The sequence below is a fragment of the Rhamphochromis longiceps genome, linkage group LG6 (assembly GCF_057381845.1).
Source record: "Rhamphochromis longiceps isolate RC_006_pf linkage group LG6, R_longiceps_female_GT1.1, whole genome shotgun sequence".
Classification (NCBI taxonomy): Eukaryota; Metazoa; Chordata; class Actinopteri; order Cichliformes; family Cichlidae; genus Rhamphochromis; species Rhamphochromis longiceps.
Genome location: NC_140562.1, coordinates 22,198,938 through 22,218,184, shown reverse-complemented (window position 1 = coordinate 22,218,184; position 19,247 = coordinate 22,198,938). Strand labels below are relative to the sequence as shown.

The following is a 19,247-nucleotide window of genomic DNA, read 5'->3' as shown; positions in this document are numbered from 1 at the left end:
TACGAACTGGCTCTCACCATGTATGCAGAACACACACACAGTGGTATCGGCACAGCTCACTCACAGGCACGTGCCATGCGCAGTCACATGTCGTAAGCGAGTGGATATGGTCATTTGAGAGTTTTTCAGTGTGAGTGAAAAGGACCGTGAAAACGTATGTAACAGCAAACTTAAACATTTAACTCACCCTCACTCATTTAAGATTGACATTTTCAAGAAGCTAACAGAGGGAAAGCGGCTAAAGCTAAAGCTATCCAGAGCTCAGAGCCTCGGTATGAGCAACAGATCAAAGCAAATAAAGGAGAAAAAAAACTGCAGACAGTAAAAAGTAAAAAAAAAAAAAGAAAAAGAAAAAAAAAGAAACGAAAACAAATGTAACAACAAACCTAAACACTAAACTCGCACAGAATATCAACTCAAAGGGTTGATATCCTGTTCAGACTTATTTGGTGATCCTGGAAAACAATTTCAGTAACATTTCTTTTGTTATACAAATCTCTTGCACCTGCTTTTATTTAAGGTAAAATATGATAGGTAAAGGTGAGCATACAGCAACACATTTTCTTTATCTGTAATTCCTTCCTGCAACATAGCACCTTATTTTTAGTTGTTTAAATGAGAAAAGATCCTGCAATTTACTGCAGCTTTGAGTAAAGTTTAATCATTTATTTGACTATAAAGAAGAAAAGTAGATTTTTGTTTGGCTATGCTGTTAATTATAGTTCTTAGAGAGAAAGCTGGTACGCAAGGCGTCACTTAAAAAATAAATATGTATTTGCTGAGAAATTGGAATCAATGCATCTCTAGATAGTAGTAGCAGGCTGTAGATTTTTGAACACATTTACTGATACAGAGGAAAAACTATATATAAGTCACCACACTCATCCTATAGATAATTTAAGTAGTCATTTGAATTTTTACATAAGATGCTCCTGTGTCAAGCCAAAGCTTTCAGTGTGTTCATATGATGCACTGTGTGGAAGCTGAGCAGAGATCGGCTTCTCCATTCTTCTGTGCCTCTGTGTGTGTGGTGGTGGTGCGGTGTGGTGGTGGTGGGGGGTTGGGCTGCTGCTCTGGCAGAGCCCTGGGCGAACTGCAGGATGTTCACCTTGCGGCGGGGCACAGGGCTCATTATCACAGCGGGACCTGGTCACATCAAAGGACTAAGGAAAGGGCAAACATTCTGCTGAAGTGCCACTGTCAGCAGGCCTGCAAGCGCACTTGCAAACACATACACAAAAAGACAGCCCGCACACACACTCGAGCACACACTAGGCATCTATCCCCTCACAAAGAACATGGCAGCTTTTCTAAAACCATCACTTGCTTCGAAACTCTAGAGATGCGCTACCTTAAAATCCAATCAGCTAGTATAGCAATGGATTTGTGTAATGAATGTGGAGAAAAAAAAAGTGTTGATGATGCATCTACCTGATCAGCTGTGCACTTAAAAACCACACATGGTGAACGAAGATCTTGGAGCCCTGTGTTTGAATACAACAAAAATGTTTGGAGTCCTCCCCCCACACCCCTCTGAATCAATCAGCATCCCTCCCTCTGCAACTATTTATAGAAACCCCACTGCTGCATTAACACACTGCATGATTTATCATTAGAAACAGGCTCTGGTCTGCTGAGTAGCTACATTCATGCCAGGCAATGCGTTGGTGCCAACATCCACATTCAACAACAACACTCGAAGGCCCCAAGACATGTACACAAATAAAATCGCAGCACAAGCTAACTCTGTGCGGCTAGTGGGCTAAAACCTTAGCCTCCGTACAATACGACAGTAGGCGAGAAAGGGAGGAGAGAAAACGAGGTGCAGAATGGGAGGAAAAGTGCTGATGAGTTGCCTTATGCAGGAGGCTTCATAGATCCGTTGAACAAGAGCGGATTTGCCTGCTACACCTAGATAGTGTTTCCCCCCCTCAGCTTTCGCCCAGGTATTCTGGGCATGAATGGCTGTCAGTTTGGATTTGGGAGCTCAGCGTTGAGGGGGGAAAATAGAGTCTGGTGGGGGTCTTTGTGTGTATCTACTTGTGGAGACGGGCGCGAGAGACAGTGCTCTTCTCGCTAAGCCCCAGCTAGCAGAGAAGAGCACAGGAAGGAGCGGCGATGCAGGATTTCACATTGCAGACAGGAGGAGGTTAACATTAGCCTTGCGAACTAGCCAAAGAGAGATGGGCGAAGTCAGGCGGTGGCCGGGCGTAGAGGCGCTGCTGTGTTTTTGCTGGGAAGGTTTTCAGTGGCACACACACCAGGAAAAATGTGGATGGGGAGGCGATTTGAATGTGAGCTGCTTCTGCCTGAGCTGAACAGAGTACTGACCTAGTTTTCCTTCTGTATTTCACTCAGACTGATGCACACCCACCCACATGGTGCGTAAGAAAAGAAAGAATAAAAATATTGATGGCTTAGTGAGTAACACTGATGACTTAATGGAACAAAGAAGAAAATTAACAGGAAAAAAGAGGTATGGATTCAGTTTCTAGTAAGAGGGTTCAGTGAGGTTATGTAATCTTTAAAGAGCAGACCACAAGAAACCCTTTTTGCCTCGGGTGCCACGACACCTGTGATCAGGCATCGATTTGAACTTCTGACCCCGCCACCACATCATCATCACTACCTTTTTCACCTTAGTGCACCTTTGCTCTTGAAGACGTGCGCGATCCAACTATTTCCCATCCTGTTTTTCATTATGTCACAACCTGTGCGACTCTTGTGGAACAGGGTATAAGGGGTTCGTGCCGCAGAGCTAGGGGGAGCATTCACGGCTGTGGATCCCATTGCAAACCTTTCCTCTCATTCGCATTATGGGCCATGCAACAATACCAGCAGCCCACTGTTTGGGTGTGATTCCACGTTTTAAGGGATTAACTGGTAAAGACTACCAAAAACTGCCTTTCAGGGTGGAATTAGTCATTAATCAAAACCACACATTTTAGGGTTTTTTTTCCTCCTAGCTGGGTGCACACGCCCCTGCTAAGATCTGAATGGCAAGCACAAAGCTATTCAAATCTGATCCCCTCCGAACAAATGGCTTTTCTCCATCCCCACAGAAGCCGGGAACACTTAAAGAACCTCTCCAAGGATCTGAACGGTCACAAGAAAACTCCACCCCATCAATTAGCTTTGTGGCAGGGTTTAGTGGGCTTTAATACAAACAAAACAATGACCATGTACAACATGGCAATGGACAACGTCTGCTTATCCCTTGATATGCCTAAAGAAATGGTAATAGGGAATTTCTGAGGCACAAAAGGGACTTCTTAGGCTCAGGGCATATGGTTACAGCGACATAGAGCATGCTCGTGCACCTGATGCCTCAAATCTGGATGATTAGTCATATAATGAGCACAACAAGGTTGTAATTCAGCTCTTAGCTGGATTTATTAATACTGGGCTTCTCACATGCTTAATATAATCTCATTTGTCTCATTAGAATGAGCTGCAACTTTGTTTTTATTTGATCAACAAACTATAAAAGATGAATAACTAGCAAGAGTGACTTCATGTTTTCATTTACTTAACAGACAACTTTTGCACTGTAATGGGTTTAAAGAAGTCTTTTTATTTGTTTTAGACTGACAAATAAATAAATGAAACTAACCAAAGTGTAGCAAGTGCTAAAAGGTTTCAAACACAGGTAAAAGTGAATTGATGCAATTTAAATAAGCTGTTCTCACTCATTGTTAACAAACAAAGCAATGCAAGGACAAATTTGGATAACTGCTGTTAAACTAACTCAAATAAAAGTCAAATGCCACTTTTCCACTGCACTGTTGCCTCTGCGTGGAAGTGCCACGGCTTACGAAAGGAGTGGAAATGCAGAATTGACGTGCGGGGGTGGGGTGTGCTCTTGTACCCCCACCGAACCCCCCATCCCCATCTTTCATCTTGAGACAGGGGTACAGTGGGGGTGGATTGATTTGATGTTTTGATGCATTGTTTGATGACGGGCAGCTCAAAGTGGAGGATGCCTCTGTGATGTCTGTCCATTGGAGGACATGAAAAGCGTCACCTGGCCCCTGAGCTGAGGGTTATGGCTGATAGTGGATTTAAGGGCTCCCGCCGAGCTGGACGGTGGCTCCGTTCTTGCCACATAATCCACTCAGCGTGACCTTTTATATTTTTAGAGTCAGTACCACTTCCCCGTCAGCCGGCCTGGTTGAAACGATCGCAGCCATTAGGGTCCTGAACAACTACATTGTGTAACTGTACGTGTAATTTATTTAATGCGCGCATCCCATGAGGAAAATAAGAGCTTTCCATCACTGCCGAGCTGTCCGATGATCAAAAGAAACACGGAGCACAAGGCGAGCTCATCAGATGAACAAACACATTCTTGCTAGATATCTTTGTGGGTTTCATCATCCTGCATCAAGTGACTGCTGGGGAAAAAAACAAAGCCTTGTTCTCATCCCTGTGACATCAGCGCTTACAGACAGAGTGCAAAGGAGGATTCAAAGCAAGGGCGATCATATATTTCCAATTAACCGCCCCCACCTCCAAAAAAAGTGAATCTGCAATTTTTCCTTCTGCCCTCCACCCAGCATCTAATTAATGGTTTCTAAAACCTCACAGGTTATTAAGGGAAATAGGAACATCTTAATGCAGGTTAGGCAGTACTAGTCGCAAGGTTGGAACTCGGAGCCCGCCCTAGATTTGACTAAACTAGGAGCAAGCATAATTGGTAGAAATCTCCTCGCTGAGCCAAATGAAAAAGCAGAAAGGCGTAAATTGTTACACCGCTGTGTGTTAAGACACTGAAACTGTTGCAGAGATCAGACGAATTGCAGCAGCAGGAAAAGAACAGCATTCATTGCTTCGCTGTTTTCCTCTGTGACTTGGGGCCACTGAGTTTTTCTCCAGCCATAGTAAATTGGGCGCCTGGGGCAGGAGCCTTGGCCGAGCTTGCATTTCGGCGGAGCTCACTGTGGAGGGCATGAGGGATAGAGATATGGCACTGAAGCGGGGGGTGGTGTAGGGCAGGGGAGGACTCCAAAGCATAGCAGAGGTGACATCACGCACATGTTTTAACACAAAAAGGGACCTGGCTCGTTAGCGCACTAACTAGCGAGCTCCATGGCAATCAGCGCTCCTCATTCTCTCCGTTCCCCTGTGTCCACGTCGTCATAAATACGGCTACATCTGCAAGTGTAATCACTCCATTGTGCTCTGATTTTCTGCTCTGCTGGGCAGCAGCATGGCAGCCTGATTTTCAGCACCCACCCCCCCTACTCGGTCCCCTCCTCTCTCCCCTCAAGTGCCCTCGCCTGTTCCTGGCTACTCCTTTGCCGGTGAGGCCGGTGTGTCTCACAGATTACAGAGCTCTGGTCGCTCAGGTAACAAGAGTCACTAATCTGGCTGGGGTTGAATTACACATAATTGCCTCGGCACCGTGATTGATTTCAGCCCTGGAAAGGAAAAGACGACCCCCCCCCCTACCCCCCCGCATCCCCCATCCCCAGCCAAACACCCCCCACCTCCACCACCTCCCTGCCTGCCTCTCTCCAGTGCTCACGAGCGGCAGCCAAGACTCTCCATCTAGTAGGAGGCAGGAGGCTTTGAAGAGATCAAAGCCAAGGCCGGGAGCAGTTGCGCGCCCTGGGAATACGGGAGAGAGGCTTTCTGCTCCTCAGCCCTATTTTCTAGCGTCATGTTGGATTGCAGCTGTATTGCATTTCGCCAGTTTTCTTAATGCTCTTGGTTTTGACTTTGACATCAGTGATCCCCCCTCGGTTTCTTCAAAAACAAGGGGGGAGGAGAGAGGGAAAGAAAAAAATAAGAACCTGAACAAGAGACCGGGGGGGGGGGGGGGGGGGGGGGGGGGGGCAAAGAGGAAAGAAAGGGGGGTAAAGAGATCTACAGACTGATTTTTATTTTCACAACTCCATAATTGGCTAGTTCAAAGGAGATGGGGGGAGACTGTAGCATTTGTTTTCAATTCCACTGCCGATATGAAAGGAGCGACAAACTTTTATGGGTTTCCCAAAAATTAAAGACAGGCTCTTTTTTTCCCCCCCTCCTCTGTTTCACAGTCAAAGAGCAGGGTGTTTTTTATGACCAAGACCACACAAAATGAACTGATAGCAAAGCCCTCCTCTTTGTCCTCCCACAGAAAACTCAATAGTTCACGTGTGTGTGTGTGTGTGTGTGTGTGTGTGTGTGTGTGTCGTCTGACAGCACTTTAGTGTGCGTCAGAAACAGTTAAGACGAAATGAAAGTGGTTTGATGTCTAGCTCGGAAAACACAAAAGGAGGCACGAAGAAAAAGAGCGCAAGCTATATCCATCTATTCATTTAATAGCTCGGCTAATAAAGCCTGGTGGCAAGAAGGCACCCTTTGTACTGTAACTATGTCGGCCCTATACCAACCTCCTACACTGGGGACCATTAATATTTCAGCGCTGTCAGATACACATTGCATGTGTGAGCCTCTTTAGCACTCACACCCACAGCAGAAAGAAATAATGAGCTTCTGAAAAATATGAAACAGCAAAAAAAAAAAAAAAAAGGGAGGGGAGAGGAGGGCGAGAGCACGCCCGGGACTGACCAACTTCATACAACAGAGCAGCTATTGATCATAGCTCTGTTTCTTAGCTGGACAAAGTGAGGGCTGTTTGAGCTTCTCTGAAGTCTGGACGCAGCCGGCAGGATTTGTAGCCATGTATCACTCCTGTGATCCTATTGTTCCCCTTCCTGCAGTTTACTAGTTGGAACACTGTTCGCCTACACCAACTAGACCCTACAAGCTGTCGGGATGAAGTCAATAAAGCTATTCATGTGTGTGTTTTTTAACTCATTTTTTATGGCTATATCAGGCAACAGTGAGGTACTGTGATCAGTTTTTTTAAAGGAACTTCTGCCAAGCTTCAATCAGTGCTTTAAAGACTCAACTTGTGCTGTAGGGTTTTATAAATCACACTTTTTTATGTAACAAACAAGCAGCTCTAAAGTTGGTTTTGGTGACTGATTCGAAAATGTTATTTCATTTCGAGCTCATTCAGGCCGACACTGAGTTCCAAAAACCGTTCCCAGAGACTTCTCCCACTAACCCCTTTTAACTATGCAGTCATAACCAAAAGTGACAACAGTTGCAAAACAACTTGACGAGAAAAAGAAGAAAGAAAGAAAAAACCTCTTGCACACATGCACACACACTGCCCTCTAGTCTACATTTCTGATCCACCCTTACAGGAAATCCACACCCAGACCATTCAAACAGAACTGGGCATGAGGGACAACCTTGGCGAGGCCCTCCATTGACCCCAGGAGATCAGAGGCAGACTGCTAGTGAAGAGTGAAGCCCTCTGAGCAGGTGCTGAGGGCTTGAGCTGCAGTCTGGCTAAGGAAGCCTGGCTGGTTGGCTCCAGGCGGGACTGCCTGATTGGTTAAGCTTCATCCGATTCAGCGGGACGAACGGGAGCGAAGAAAGTGTCATCTTCTATGAGTGCTTTGCTTTGAGCAAGAACACGTGCCCAAAATAAACATAAACAGGGTGTGTCAAGAGCGTGCCTGCATGTGACGCTCACGACCTTGACGCTCCCAGATTGCCTCTCTTGACACAGACGCCTTTTCAGGGTTCTGAAGAGTTAACAATTTCACCTTTGTCATTGGTGGGCTTTTTCCAAATAGAAACAGAACGAAGTCACATGTTTGCTATTATATCTACTGATCGCTCAGCCCACTCTTTTTTTTTCTTCAAATTAAACAGATGCAGTGCTGATCTTTTCTAGACATTAACAAACGGGGGTTAATGTGAGAAGGCAAATGCCCAGCACAGCCACATGGGTCATTGTACGCTTTCGTAACCCGTCAGCTCCCCAGCACTAAATCTGTGTGATGTGTGTGATTGTGCGATTGATTGTGCCAGTGTGAGAATAGTGCAGGTAAACACTGTGTAGTGGTGATCCTGTACCCTGCCTCCTGCGTGCTAGTCAGGCAGCATAAAACATGTTTATTTTGATTGTCAAGTCCTTAAAAAAAAGCAACCCACAGCTTTATTTGAGAATTTAAACAAACAGAAACAGGAGACTTAACAAATCAACCAGCAGGCTGCTGCGTTACCAAGAAATATAAATCATCCAGAAACTTCAACCTTGATTGTCTTCTTTTTGGTTTTCATCTTGAAAAAAAGAAGGCCATATCTCTTGGTACAACAGACGATTGCGCTGCTGCGCTTCATTTAACATGATGAAAACATAGATAAGGTGATTGCAACCACATGGCATCATTAGCGCCGTGCATATGGAACGAATGTGTCAACCACCATCGCCATATGAGCTGAGAACAGGAAGAAACCTTGGCAATTAAATGGCACAGTTTATAAAAACACTATGACACTACGGAGAAAAAAAAAGCGCTTTTTCTGTGTGAGGTCCCTGCTGTGGTTCTTGATGTGTTCACACATATTTCACTGCGTGATGGATCTGCACAGCAGATGACATCAATGTCAGTGTGGGTCTGATGCATGCGCTGCCAGATTGGTGCTAAAAAGAAATCTGTCTTCTGACAGTTGTTGTGTTTTCTATACTTTCACACTAAATATGCAACCATGCACAGCATCACACTAAAGCCAGTGTACTGAAAATTAGATGAGCTGACAGTGAGATAATCATATGGAGGTCAGCTGCTTAAAAGGCAAAAATGCAACATTGAGCTCTAGTAAATTTCACAAAGCATGACCAGTCTGTTGTGAGACTTAAAGAAAACTACTCAAGGTGCCATAAGCTGCCAACTAGAACATTATTTGTGGACATGGAAGGCTGCTGGTAAATGTAGTGTTCTCTTTAACAGGGATCTTCCACGGTAGTGCTGAGGGCATGAGCTTAGGACACACATGGCACTGAGGGATACCAGAGCGGTCCTACCAAATCCCGTTAGGTAAGCCTGGGTTAGTGATTCCACGCTGCGAGACACTGGCTAGCAGATCCGTCACGTTCCCACTACATCAAAGGAAAGTGCAGCGCTGCACTCCCTTCGCCCCCTCTTTCTCGCCACGAGGATCTTGCAGTTGAGGGTCCAAAGGGAAAAAGGAGTGAACGGCAATAGAGAGGGAGATCTCTAAACCCCCCCCCCCCCCCTTAACCGCAGCAACAAAACCCAGTGATTCTATCCAGTTCTCTCTTCAAACTGATGCCCAAGACTCACGAGACTGCTCTCACAGTTGGAGATCGCAAACACATCTTGAAACTAAAAGGTGGAAAAACCTGGTACTCTACGTCTGCACTATCAACATGTTAAAACTAAGAGCATGCAGCAGCATTTTTATCTTGTCAAGCACGCATTAATACGTTTATTAAAAAGGGAATATGGCAGAATGCCGTGGGCTCACTGGTTCTAGGGATTTGTTTAAACTTAAAAAAGAAAAAAAGAAAAAGAAAAGAGCGTGTAGAACAGGATTTTTTGCAAATGGGAGGGTGTTTATGTGACAACAGCAGCATGCTTTGAGAAATTTTGGGTCATTTAAAAATATGCGCTGCCCATCACGTGCACTGCGATCTTTTTTTAGAAGCTGTCGTTTCTAAATCTCAGCTTTGGTTTGTGAGACTAAAGAAGAACAGATTCAATGATAAGCAAGGGCCGAGTGCGTCGTCTTTCACACATCAAACCTGGCGCGATGACATCCGTGCTGCTTTGAAGATCAGACTTTATATTATGATCATTCTGACCAAAACTGCAAAAAAAAAAAATCTTATTTGTCAAGGTACAGATGCAGACACTGAGCAAATGAAGGTCCTTACTGCTCTTGACAGTCCTTCTAGTTTTTACACAGCAAAGGTTTAAAATAGCACAAATACAAATTATTCCAGGCAGAAAAACACTTTTCGCCTTATCAGATGATTCTGTAAGTGCTCAGGAAGACTGTTCACGGGAGGAAAAAAAAAGAATCCTGATGTGGGCAACAGCAAATAAAAATGTGTGTGAGCTTCAGTCTCCTTAAGTCAAGGCTTCTCAGAGTGGAGACATTGGGTAACTAGTGAGTTGGTTATCCCTAGGCAAAAGGATACAAAAAAATATTGTGCTACAAGTTAAACAGTTGTACTGTAAATTAAAAAAATAAATACATTCAGATCAGGGGTATAAAACAAGCATACTGTGTGATTTACTCCCATCCACATCATCCTTGGGTCAGCAGAAACTGATAAGATTGTATCCTCTAGACTTGCGACATGTCACAAGTCAAGCGTTAGAATGATGAGCCTCTTTAAAAAAGACCTCACATGCAGTATATTCCTTTAAAACATGTCCACTTGTTCATATCAAAGAGTGCACTGAGCTTAAAAAGTCAATAAAAAGCTGTAAATCAGCCAAATTTGTCGACAAAAAAGCTTGCCACCACCCCACTAACCTGGTTTTCTGTATGCCTATAATCACAGCCAAGGTAATGAGCAACAGTCCAATATGGACAAATGTGATAATCGCTTTAAAATACACACTTCAAATTAGACAGCAGTTCCCACTAGCATTTACCAGAAACTCCAGTTTCTGTTGCTTTATGATCACCAAGGTGTAGATTACAGTCCTTACACTTTTACGCATTGAACTGTAAACTGTAAATCTTCAAAAGCTGCAAGTTCACTTAACAAATAAATGACTCCTTAAGTTGGCTAGCTTTGTTTTAAACCCACACGTATGAGGAACTGGCATCATCACACATCAAATTCTAAGCTCTTGTGCCGGAGTCAGCTTATCAAGCTGGAAGTCCTAAAATCTGCTGACAATCAGCAACTCCCAACAGCTCCGTCGTGACTGGACGGCATGTGCAGGAATGTCATGGTCAATGGAAATCAATCTAAACTACTGGGATTGGGGGCGGTGATGGGGCTGGGGATGGAAGAGAATGAAAGAGAGAATGTGCCTTTGATCTCAGTGAAAACCGATCCCAGGCCTGCAGATACTGTGGCTGCGGTGGCCAGCAGCAGAGGCAGCAAGCTGACATCAGTGAGAAAGCCAGAGGACTCATGTTCCGTGAGCCCTCCACCAAGCCTTGGCTCTTTTTATTGGATAAGTGAGAGAAACGTATATAAAATGACTACCGTTTTATTGAAGACAGGGAAGGAGGAAAATTGAAAAAAAAAAAAAAAGCAGCCATGGTAAATGAAATGAAAGCGTGGCTTTAGAAGTTTTGGCAGCAAGTATACTGCCTAACTGCCTGGCCTAATTCATCTGCAGTGAAGGGTAATTTCCTCTCACACAGTCAGCTGGTCTCCATACAGACTTCTATGAGTTTTTCTTTTAACTTTGTGCTATACAATAAAATAATAGCTAAAATCTACCAGAAAACAAGCCAAAAAATAGAATTTGGAAGGTAACATACCCCGCTTGTGCACTATGCTGCTTGTAAACTGAAAAAAATCCCCCCAATCCACAATGTCATATACTTTCACCTTCTGCAACTTTGGCAGGGAGGAAGCATTGCAATTTTAACATCATTCTATGATAGAGTTGCGTGTGAATGAAGATCCTTTACACACAGCATGTGGCATCTGCCCCCGACAATCACATCTGCTTCCAAAAACTGATTCTTACAACAACACAGAGCTCACATTTCACAACTTTACCCTGATGAAACCGACTCGCACGCACTGCAAAAGCACAACAACCGAGCGTTTCCCGTATAGAGACGCCACACCGTAGACAAGACTGAAGCTGGCTGCAGAGACGTGAGCAGAGCAGGGCCAGACCGGACAGCTGCTCGTGCGCCCTGTGTTTTATGTCTGTCTTGAGGAGAAATTTGCAAACGGGACAGACACAGGAAGCCGCCAGTCAGAGACCTGCAGCTGGCCTGAAATTAATACCGTCACAGGGGCGATATCTGCAACACACGCCACCCCTAACACGGTACTATAGCCCCAGAGACATGATGTTGGCTCCCTCAGTTCTGCTGGGCTAATTAAAGGGTTTACTTGAGTCATGTAGGCATGCATCACTTCAGATTTTAACAAGATGAGAAATAGTGTACATCTCACAGAGACCGTTCACAAAGTATGGCTGGCGTTTGGTTTTCAGTGGTCACGTATAGCTGTCAAGAGGGCGGATATCAGCACAACACAACGGCGAGACAAATATCAAACATCACAAACACTGAAAGAGAATATTTTCGTGGTGTTATCCTGATGATGACATAAGGTTTATGCCTCTAACGAGAAAGCCGAGAAATCTGATTTTTTTTCCTTAAATCCTCTTAATCGACTCTTGGAAGTATTCTGTGCTGAGCTGAATTTTTTAGCAGGAATTATTTTCTCGCAACTAAATGGTTTGAATTTTATTTTAAAGCCACCAATTAGATCACTCTGTAAAATGATTTACCTGCTGATATCCAACTCTGAGTCAATTTTACCCAAAAGCTTAAAGATGGAAATCTCTGTAATAAATCTTTCAATGCTCCATGAGAGACACCACAAAAAACGTCCCACATTGGCAAAGGACCTTTTATTTAGAGCAGCAAATATCTTTTTAGTTGTCTTGATACATCTCCTAAATTTAACACACACGCACACACACACACAAGCGCACACACACACACAAATACCAAATGCAAGCTATTGGTGTTGAAAGCGAAAACTCAAAAACCACAGATTTCACTTAATCGACAATATGAAGTTCTCAATTTGCAGTGGTTAAAAACAGAAACCAGCAGTCACAGCTACAAAAACATCAATGAGGTTATTTTTAGCTGATACATCATAAATGGTAAATACTAAAAAAAAAAAAAAAGGTCCTGAAAACTCTAATCTTGTTGTAAGGTGACACTTTTGGTTAAGTCTTGCACTCCTCTACAAGCGTCTGAGACATACATTTGATTTATTTCTGGGATCACTGTGAAAATGTCATGAGTAAAAAAAATAAAAAAACAGCTACAACAACAACAAAATACCATCCTGTCCTGCTGCCTGTTGGCAACCCTTTGACAGTCTGCGGGTAGGTAAAGCAATAGCTCCTTCAGTCTGACCACACTCTTTGTTACATTAGCAGGATACGTGACATTACTGTAACTTAATTTAGGATCAGTTTTGCTTTTTAGTTTCTCTTGTCAGGAGAAATTTTGTCCTGAGCCTGGACTAAATCTGAGCAGGTGTAAAGTTGGCAGTTAAATCTCTGCTGGTGTTTTAAAGTTACCCATCATGTTTGTTTTTACCTTCCTTCCCACTAGCACTAATTAATTAAACAGAAGTTCCAAACTATTACTAACATCTACTATCATTTAACAGTATTAAAAAAACTAAATTAAAAAAAAAGCTTTAACCCATCCAAAAAAACGAATTTCTCTCTAAAAATGCACTGCTTTTGTATTCATTTCATCACTCAGGACTGTCAATTATTTACTTTTCTCATAACTAAATAATTTTTTATATTCTTACGACGTAAAATTTGAAAATTCCTCTTTGTCTCACAGGCAAATGATATGCTGACTAACACACGTCAAGCTTAAGTTTGCATTTCACATCATGAAATAACACAAGTTAAACTGCAATAAAAACTGGAAAAAAAAAAGAGCTGGTACTGACCGTTCTGGGCATGGGCGGCGAGAGGGAGCCATTGTTCATGTAGGAATCAGTGTTCATGTTGCTCATCATGATGTAACCTGGGTAGCCCGGGTACGGATGGCCTTTACTGTACATGTCTTGATGCTTTCCTAATAAAAACATTTTTTAAAAAACAAAAAACAAACAAAGTAAACGCGTGTTGGTCGCTGTGTTTTTGCACAGAGAGCACAAACACCAGTAAAAGATTAATTAGCCAGAGATTCAATAGCTTTAATTACAGTCATATCTTCGAAATGGCTGATTTTAATCAACAAACTCGATAAGCAGCAACAACAAAGCCGAGCACAAAGTTGGCTTGGCTGTTTTGATGTAGTAATGATATCGCTGTCGATTGATTTAACCCCTGCCCTATTTTGCCACGGCCTTTTGTTTGTGCCTTTTCTTTCCGCCTCACAGAGGCGGGTCATATTATGCAGCGGAACAATGGAGCCCCTCTGTGCCAATTAGCACCAATTAAAAGAACATACAGACTGTGTCAAAACAGGAGACGCCCCAACTGTTCCTCTATGCCTTTGACCTGAGAGGGGGGGGAGCTTTGCACAAGAGGCTTCAATACAGCATCACTCGCCACTCGAATGTGCGCGGCGTAATAAGGCCTGGAGGGGCTGGGGCTGGGGCTGTTTCTGGTATACAATGTGACGGCAACATAGATCTTGTTGTGAAGAAAGCCAGTGTTTGATTTGAAGGGGATCCCATTCAGGAGTGAAAGGGGAACAAAGAGGAGGCATACTCCTCTTCAAAGCCCTAATAATGACCTGCAGCAGCGGGGTCAGACTACAATAGCCAGAGAGCAACAAGCCCCAAGAGGACGCAACATGTTGCATGCGACAATGCAACCGGAGAGCTGAGGGATACGACAGGAATATTTGAGGAAACACGACACGAAACAGCCAGACAAAAGTTTTGCTTTTGGGTTGTGCTCAACTGCTGCCATAAGTGCATATTTTTGCTCCTTCTTCTTTTATGTCCATTTGTGCAGGTACCCTCATCTACCAGGGAGGTAACAGGTAGCTGTGTTTATGAAAGTACAGCATGCCCTGACTAGACTTAGGATGAGCAGGAACAGGGGCTCTGATAAGAGAAGTACCAATAGTTTCATCACTTCTGCGTGGTGAAAACGAGGGGCCACTACTTCCACCTTATCTTCTAAAGCAAAAGCAAACCACATTTAAAAAGGAAAAAGGAAAAAAAAGGACTTTTATTGCAAATAAATGTAGTGCTGATTGTCCTATAACACATGCTGATTGTGTCTCTTACCATCTTCCGGATGGTCTCTGTGTTTTTCATGATATGAATCTTGCGGTATTTGGGACTGTCTAGCTGCCTGTAAAAAAAGAAAGAAATAAAATTAAAAGACAGAGAGAGGGAGGGAGAGGGAGGGGGGGAGGGGGGGGGGAAGAGAGGAAGAATCAATTAGAAAGGCATTCAAACACAGTTACACACATGCTGATGTGGTCAGACAGCCACAAACATTGCTGGGACAAACATCGTCCCTTTGCCTGTCACCAAAGGAGAGAAAGCTTATAGACACACACACACACACACACACACACACACACACACACACACACACACACACACACACACACACACACACACACACACACACACTCTATCTATAGAAGAGTGATGGAGCAGCCTGCATCAAAGCTTCAGAAGAACCACTTAATTAAGCTTCATGTCTTTAAGGAGCTTACAAATTAGCTTGTTTTCAGTACCATAGGTCCACTCTCATTTTCATCTTCCAGTCTGAGCCTCCTTCTCAATTCAAATAGTGTGTTTGTGTCATAAATGAAATAGCTGTGTGCAAAGGGAAATAAAATCGCTCCATAAAAAAAGAAAAGAAAAGGGAAACAGTACCGACTATTTTCTGCTTATGAAAAAAAAAGAAAAAAATCCTCTGCACTTTGAACACCCATTTCCTTTCTCTTTTCGAATCCGAATTGGGAAGGGGACCTCTTTTTTAGAGTTCAGACCCCTCAGGATGGCTTCAAGTTGAGCGAGGGAACTTCACTGGATTCCTAATTAACATTCAGCCTCTGTCTCGTGTGTCCCTAGGACATTCGGCAGGGAATGCGTACAGTTTCGTTCAGGATGTAGCCATGTAGAATTTTTTTTTTTTTAAATCAGAAAAGAAAGAAAGAAAATGGATTAACACCACGGTTAATAGCAAAACAGCCAACTTAAATGATGGGGATGCTGCAGCCTGCATCCTAAGGCTTGATGGATGCAGGGGAAAAGAAGAAATCACTGATGGTTCACGCTCTGTCACTTCTCCCCTGCTTAGAAAAAAAAATGCCATCTTGCAAGTGCGATATATAAAGCACGACTGCAATAATTTTTCATCATTAAAAATTAATCTAGAAGAATTTTTCCACTGAGATTTTCAATCCATTTAACATTCACCACAAATTCAGCACATCCACACATGCAAGGATTTCTTCTCATGCACCCATCTGGCCTCTCAGCATCCTTTCAGTTTAATCAAATGGAACAAAGCAAATGCAGAAAAATGTTTATTATACAACCCCCCCTCCAATTCCAACCTTAAAAACTGAAAAGAATAATTTATAGGCACAGTTTTAAAAGGGGCAATAAAATTAATAAGCAGAATGAGCCGGAGTGTGTGAAGATCACATCTTGAAAACGAAATAAAAGACTGCATCCTTTCATCCAGGCAGAATTTTAAAAATTGTGAATATTAAGGAAATTCACAATATTGCTGGCAAACAGGTTTTAAGCCATGTGTGCTAAATGGATTCATGTGCTGGTGTTTAAGCTGCTGTGGGTGTACCACTGCCAGCACAGCCACCGAGCCCTGCTTGTCACAGGCAGCTTCGCAAGGCCCTAGTTCTCACATCTCATACAATATCTTTTGCATTTAGCTCAATCTGCAATTTCATTCATTTAAAGAAAAACATAACAGTAACAGAACATTACAATTTAGGCCTGCATTTGTTACAGTTAATAGACTGCTGAGTGTTTGCCTGTGACATCTTTGTTTTTTTCTAGTTTAAGGAATCAGAGCCATATCAGTGGCACAGCTCAAGTTACATTTTCAATTAAAAGGAAAATAAAATGGAAATTGTGAATTAATAATGATAATAAACAATAAAGCTCTAATAATGATTTGTCTATAAAACTAAGCAAAGGGAGAGGAGGCGTTTTTGCTCACAAGACATTCAGGTAAACTAAAGCTGAGTAAAAAACTAGATTATTAATTAGAGGGGATCAACTTTTGTTTTAAAGGCTCCTGCGGGCTTTTTAGTTGTATTTTTATTAACCTTCCCTCTATGCTGGGGAGCTCTCAGAGGATGCCCACCACCACATCAGTGAACCCACAGCAGTTACTCACGTCGTGGCTGTTGGGGCTGCTTTCCGACTCGTTGACCAGAGATGACTTGATGTCTGCCAGGTCCCCTTCCTCTTCCGAGTGGCTCAGCTCGGCGAAGATCTGCTCCTTCTGCGGGTCCCCCTCGTCTTTGAACGGGATCATTTCATCTGTGGCGCAAAGCTCCGGGTCTCCGCCGCCTGATAACTGGGGCATTTTTTCACAAAGTGTTTCGCTTCCCCGAGAAAATCGAAGACAACAACGCGTGCCACCACTGCCCCGAAACTACACAGAAATAGAGAGGGGGAAAGATGAAAAAATAAAAAAAACTCCCACCGAAACGGAGTGGGGACCGTTGCCTTCCCCCCCTCCACCTCCTCCCCTGTGTCACACCGGAGAGTCACCCGGAGAGGAAGCGGCGTGCGAGCACACTGCCGGTGTGTTTTTACTGAAGCAACAGGAGGCGCGAGGCTGCTGCCGGCGTCCTTTTGTTGTTGTTTTTTCACTTCTTTTCTGTTCTTTTTCCGTCGCGAGAGTTTAACTAAGCTTGAAACTCACACACTAAAAAAAAGTGAGATGCAAAGCGGTCGGAATGAGAAGTCCAGTGCACGCCTCAATGTCATGAGGAAAACATAAAAAGGGGGAACAAACCACGAGTTAAAATCTCATCACCATCTTTTTTTCTCCCCTCTCGCTTTCTTTCTTTTTTTCTGTTTGAAGTCAGCACGCGACGACCGCCGCGTTCCCGTAAAAACGACTCAACGTGAAAAAGTACATTTAGAAAAGTGAGAGAAGATATTTCCTCGGTGGTCCCGGAGACGAAGCTGCGAGCGTCCTTCAGTGTGCGTGTGGAGAGGTTGGAGGGAGGGGGGGAAGTAAGACGAGGAAAAGGGAAAAGAAATTAAGTGATGGATGTGTAAATGGAAGAAAACGCAGTTGTTGTTGGGTTTTTTTAAAACAAGCAAATACTTGGGCGACAAGCAACGCAGCGAGACGCCGTGATGCTTAAAAATACATCCTCGAAGCTGCTCGTCGGAGGAGGGATAAAAGCAAAAAGAAGAAGAAAATCACAGAAAACAATCAAAAAAAGAAGGCAAGAGTGGAAAAACGCGTGGACCCGACTTCCCACTGCTCCCGCACCGCTTCCACAGCGTAATGTAACCAGTGTGTGTATGTGTGTGTTGGTAATGTAGCCGTGCTCCCTCCTCCTCCTCCTTTTTCTCTCTCTTCAGTCACTGGGAGGAAAGAGAGATGAAAGGGAAGCCGAGGCTCTGATTGACACCGCACCGATTGACACTCCTCCTGAGAGAGAGATTTATACACAGCTCACAACAAATGGGCAGACAGGAGGGGAGGAAAAGGAGAATGAGCGGAGAGGCTGGAACTTGCTGTGGATGTGATGGGTTAAAATAATGAGGAGACATAAAAAATGATAATTGAAATATAGAGGGAAAAATATTGGACAAGCTTAAGCCCGTTTTGTTGGTGCTGCATGTGATTTAATCAATCTGCAAGAAGTGGCAATGGCCTGTTTTGGAAACAGAAACAAAAAAAATGATAAGCTGAAGGAAGTTTAGAAGAAGAAAAACACACAACGTATTCTCCAAGTGTTGGAAAAAATATTACACACACATACACATACACACACGTATGTATGTATCAGGTGTATGTCTATACGGGGACATAGGCCTGTTATTTATTCAGCTTCCTTTAAACTACCTTGCGGTATATCGTGGGCATATTTGTGGCTACATGGTGCTTTCCATGTTTTCTACTTACATCAAACAAATAAGAACGTATTCAGAAGGTGTCTTCGCTCCCCAAAATGGACAGATTAAAAGAAAATGTGATATTGTACTCACAGGTTACCTGCCTATATTTAAAGTCCCTTTTTCATATTAATTCATTATTAGCACATGAGCAATGAAATTAACAAAAATATAGAAAACAGTTTAAAGGCCAGCCATTGGTCTGTTTGCTACTTTTACCACTGAAAAAACCCGTGAATATCAAGCCGCAGACGAGCGGATAAATATTTATAAGAAAAAAAAGAGTACTTTAATGCCGATGTATTTAATGAGAAAATACAGTTGTTGCTTTGTTGTTTTAAGAAAAAAGAAAGTAAACAAAACAGGCAGTGGAAGTGGCTGAGTTTCTGCATCTGTCTGAGCACTAAGAGATTGCGTGAGAATCAAAGTTGGGATGGGGAGGCAGATCTTTATAAAGCGCGGAGGTGGGGTTAGCGGGGCGGAGCCGCGGCTGCCTTTGATCTTGCGGCGGCTGGCTCTTTCATCCCCGACTCCCCCCCACACCGCGCTTCCACCGCCACCTCCCTCCCTCTCTCCCTTCCTCCCTCTTCCA

At 43.5% G+C, this 19,247-nt stretch overlaps 1 protein-coding gene across 4 annotated transcripts in view; it reads right to left on the bottom strand.

The window, feature by feature from the left end:
* lef1 (lymphoid enhancer-binding factor 1) overlaps window positions 1-18,137 on the bottom strand; it is a 41,531-nt gene extending 23,394 nt beyond the window's left edge. For 2 of the 4 annotated variants that reach the window (XM_085409738.1, XM_085409739.1), the window contains exons 1-3: window positions 16,911-18,137; window positions 14,813-14,879; window positions 13,517-13,644 (exon numbers count right to left, since the gene is read on the bottom strand). In XM_085409738.1, coding sequence (XP_085265864.1) covers window positions 13,517-13,644; window positions 14,813-14,879; window positions 16,911-17,102 — 387 coding nt within the window. In that variant the 5' untranslated portion in view covers window positions 17,103-18,137. The remainder of the gene's footprint in view (window positions 1-13,516; window positions 13,645-14,812; window positions 14,880-16,910) is intronic. The other 2 variants (XM_085409740.1, XM_085409737.1) reach the window with 2 other exon arrangements.
* Between the last annotated feature and the right edge of the window lie 1,110 nt (window positions 18,138-19,247).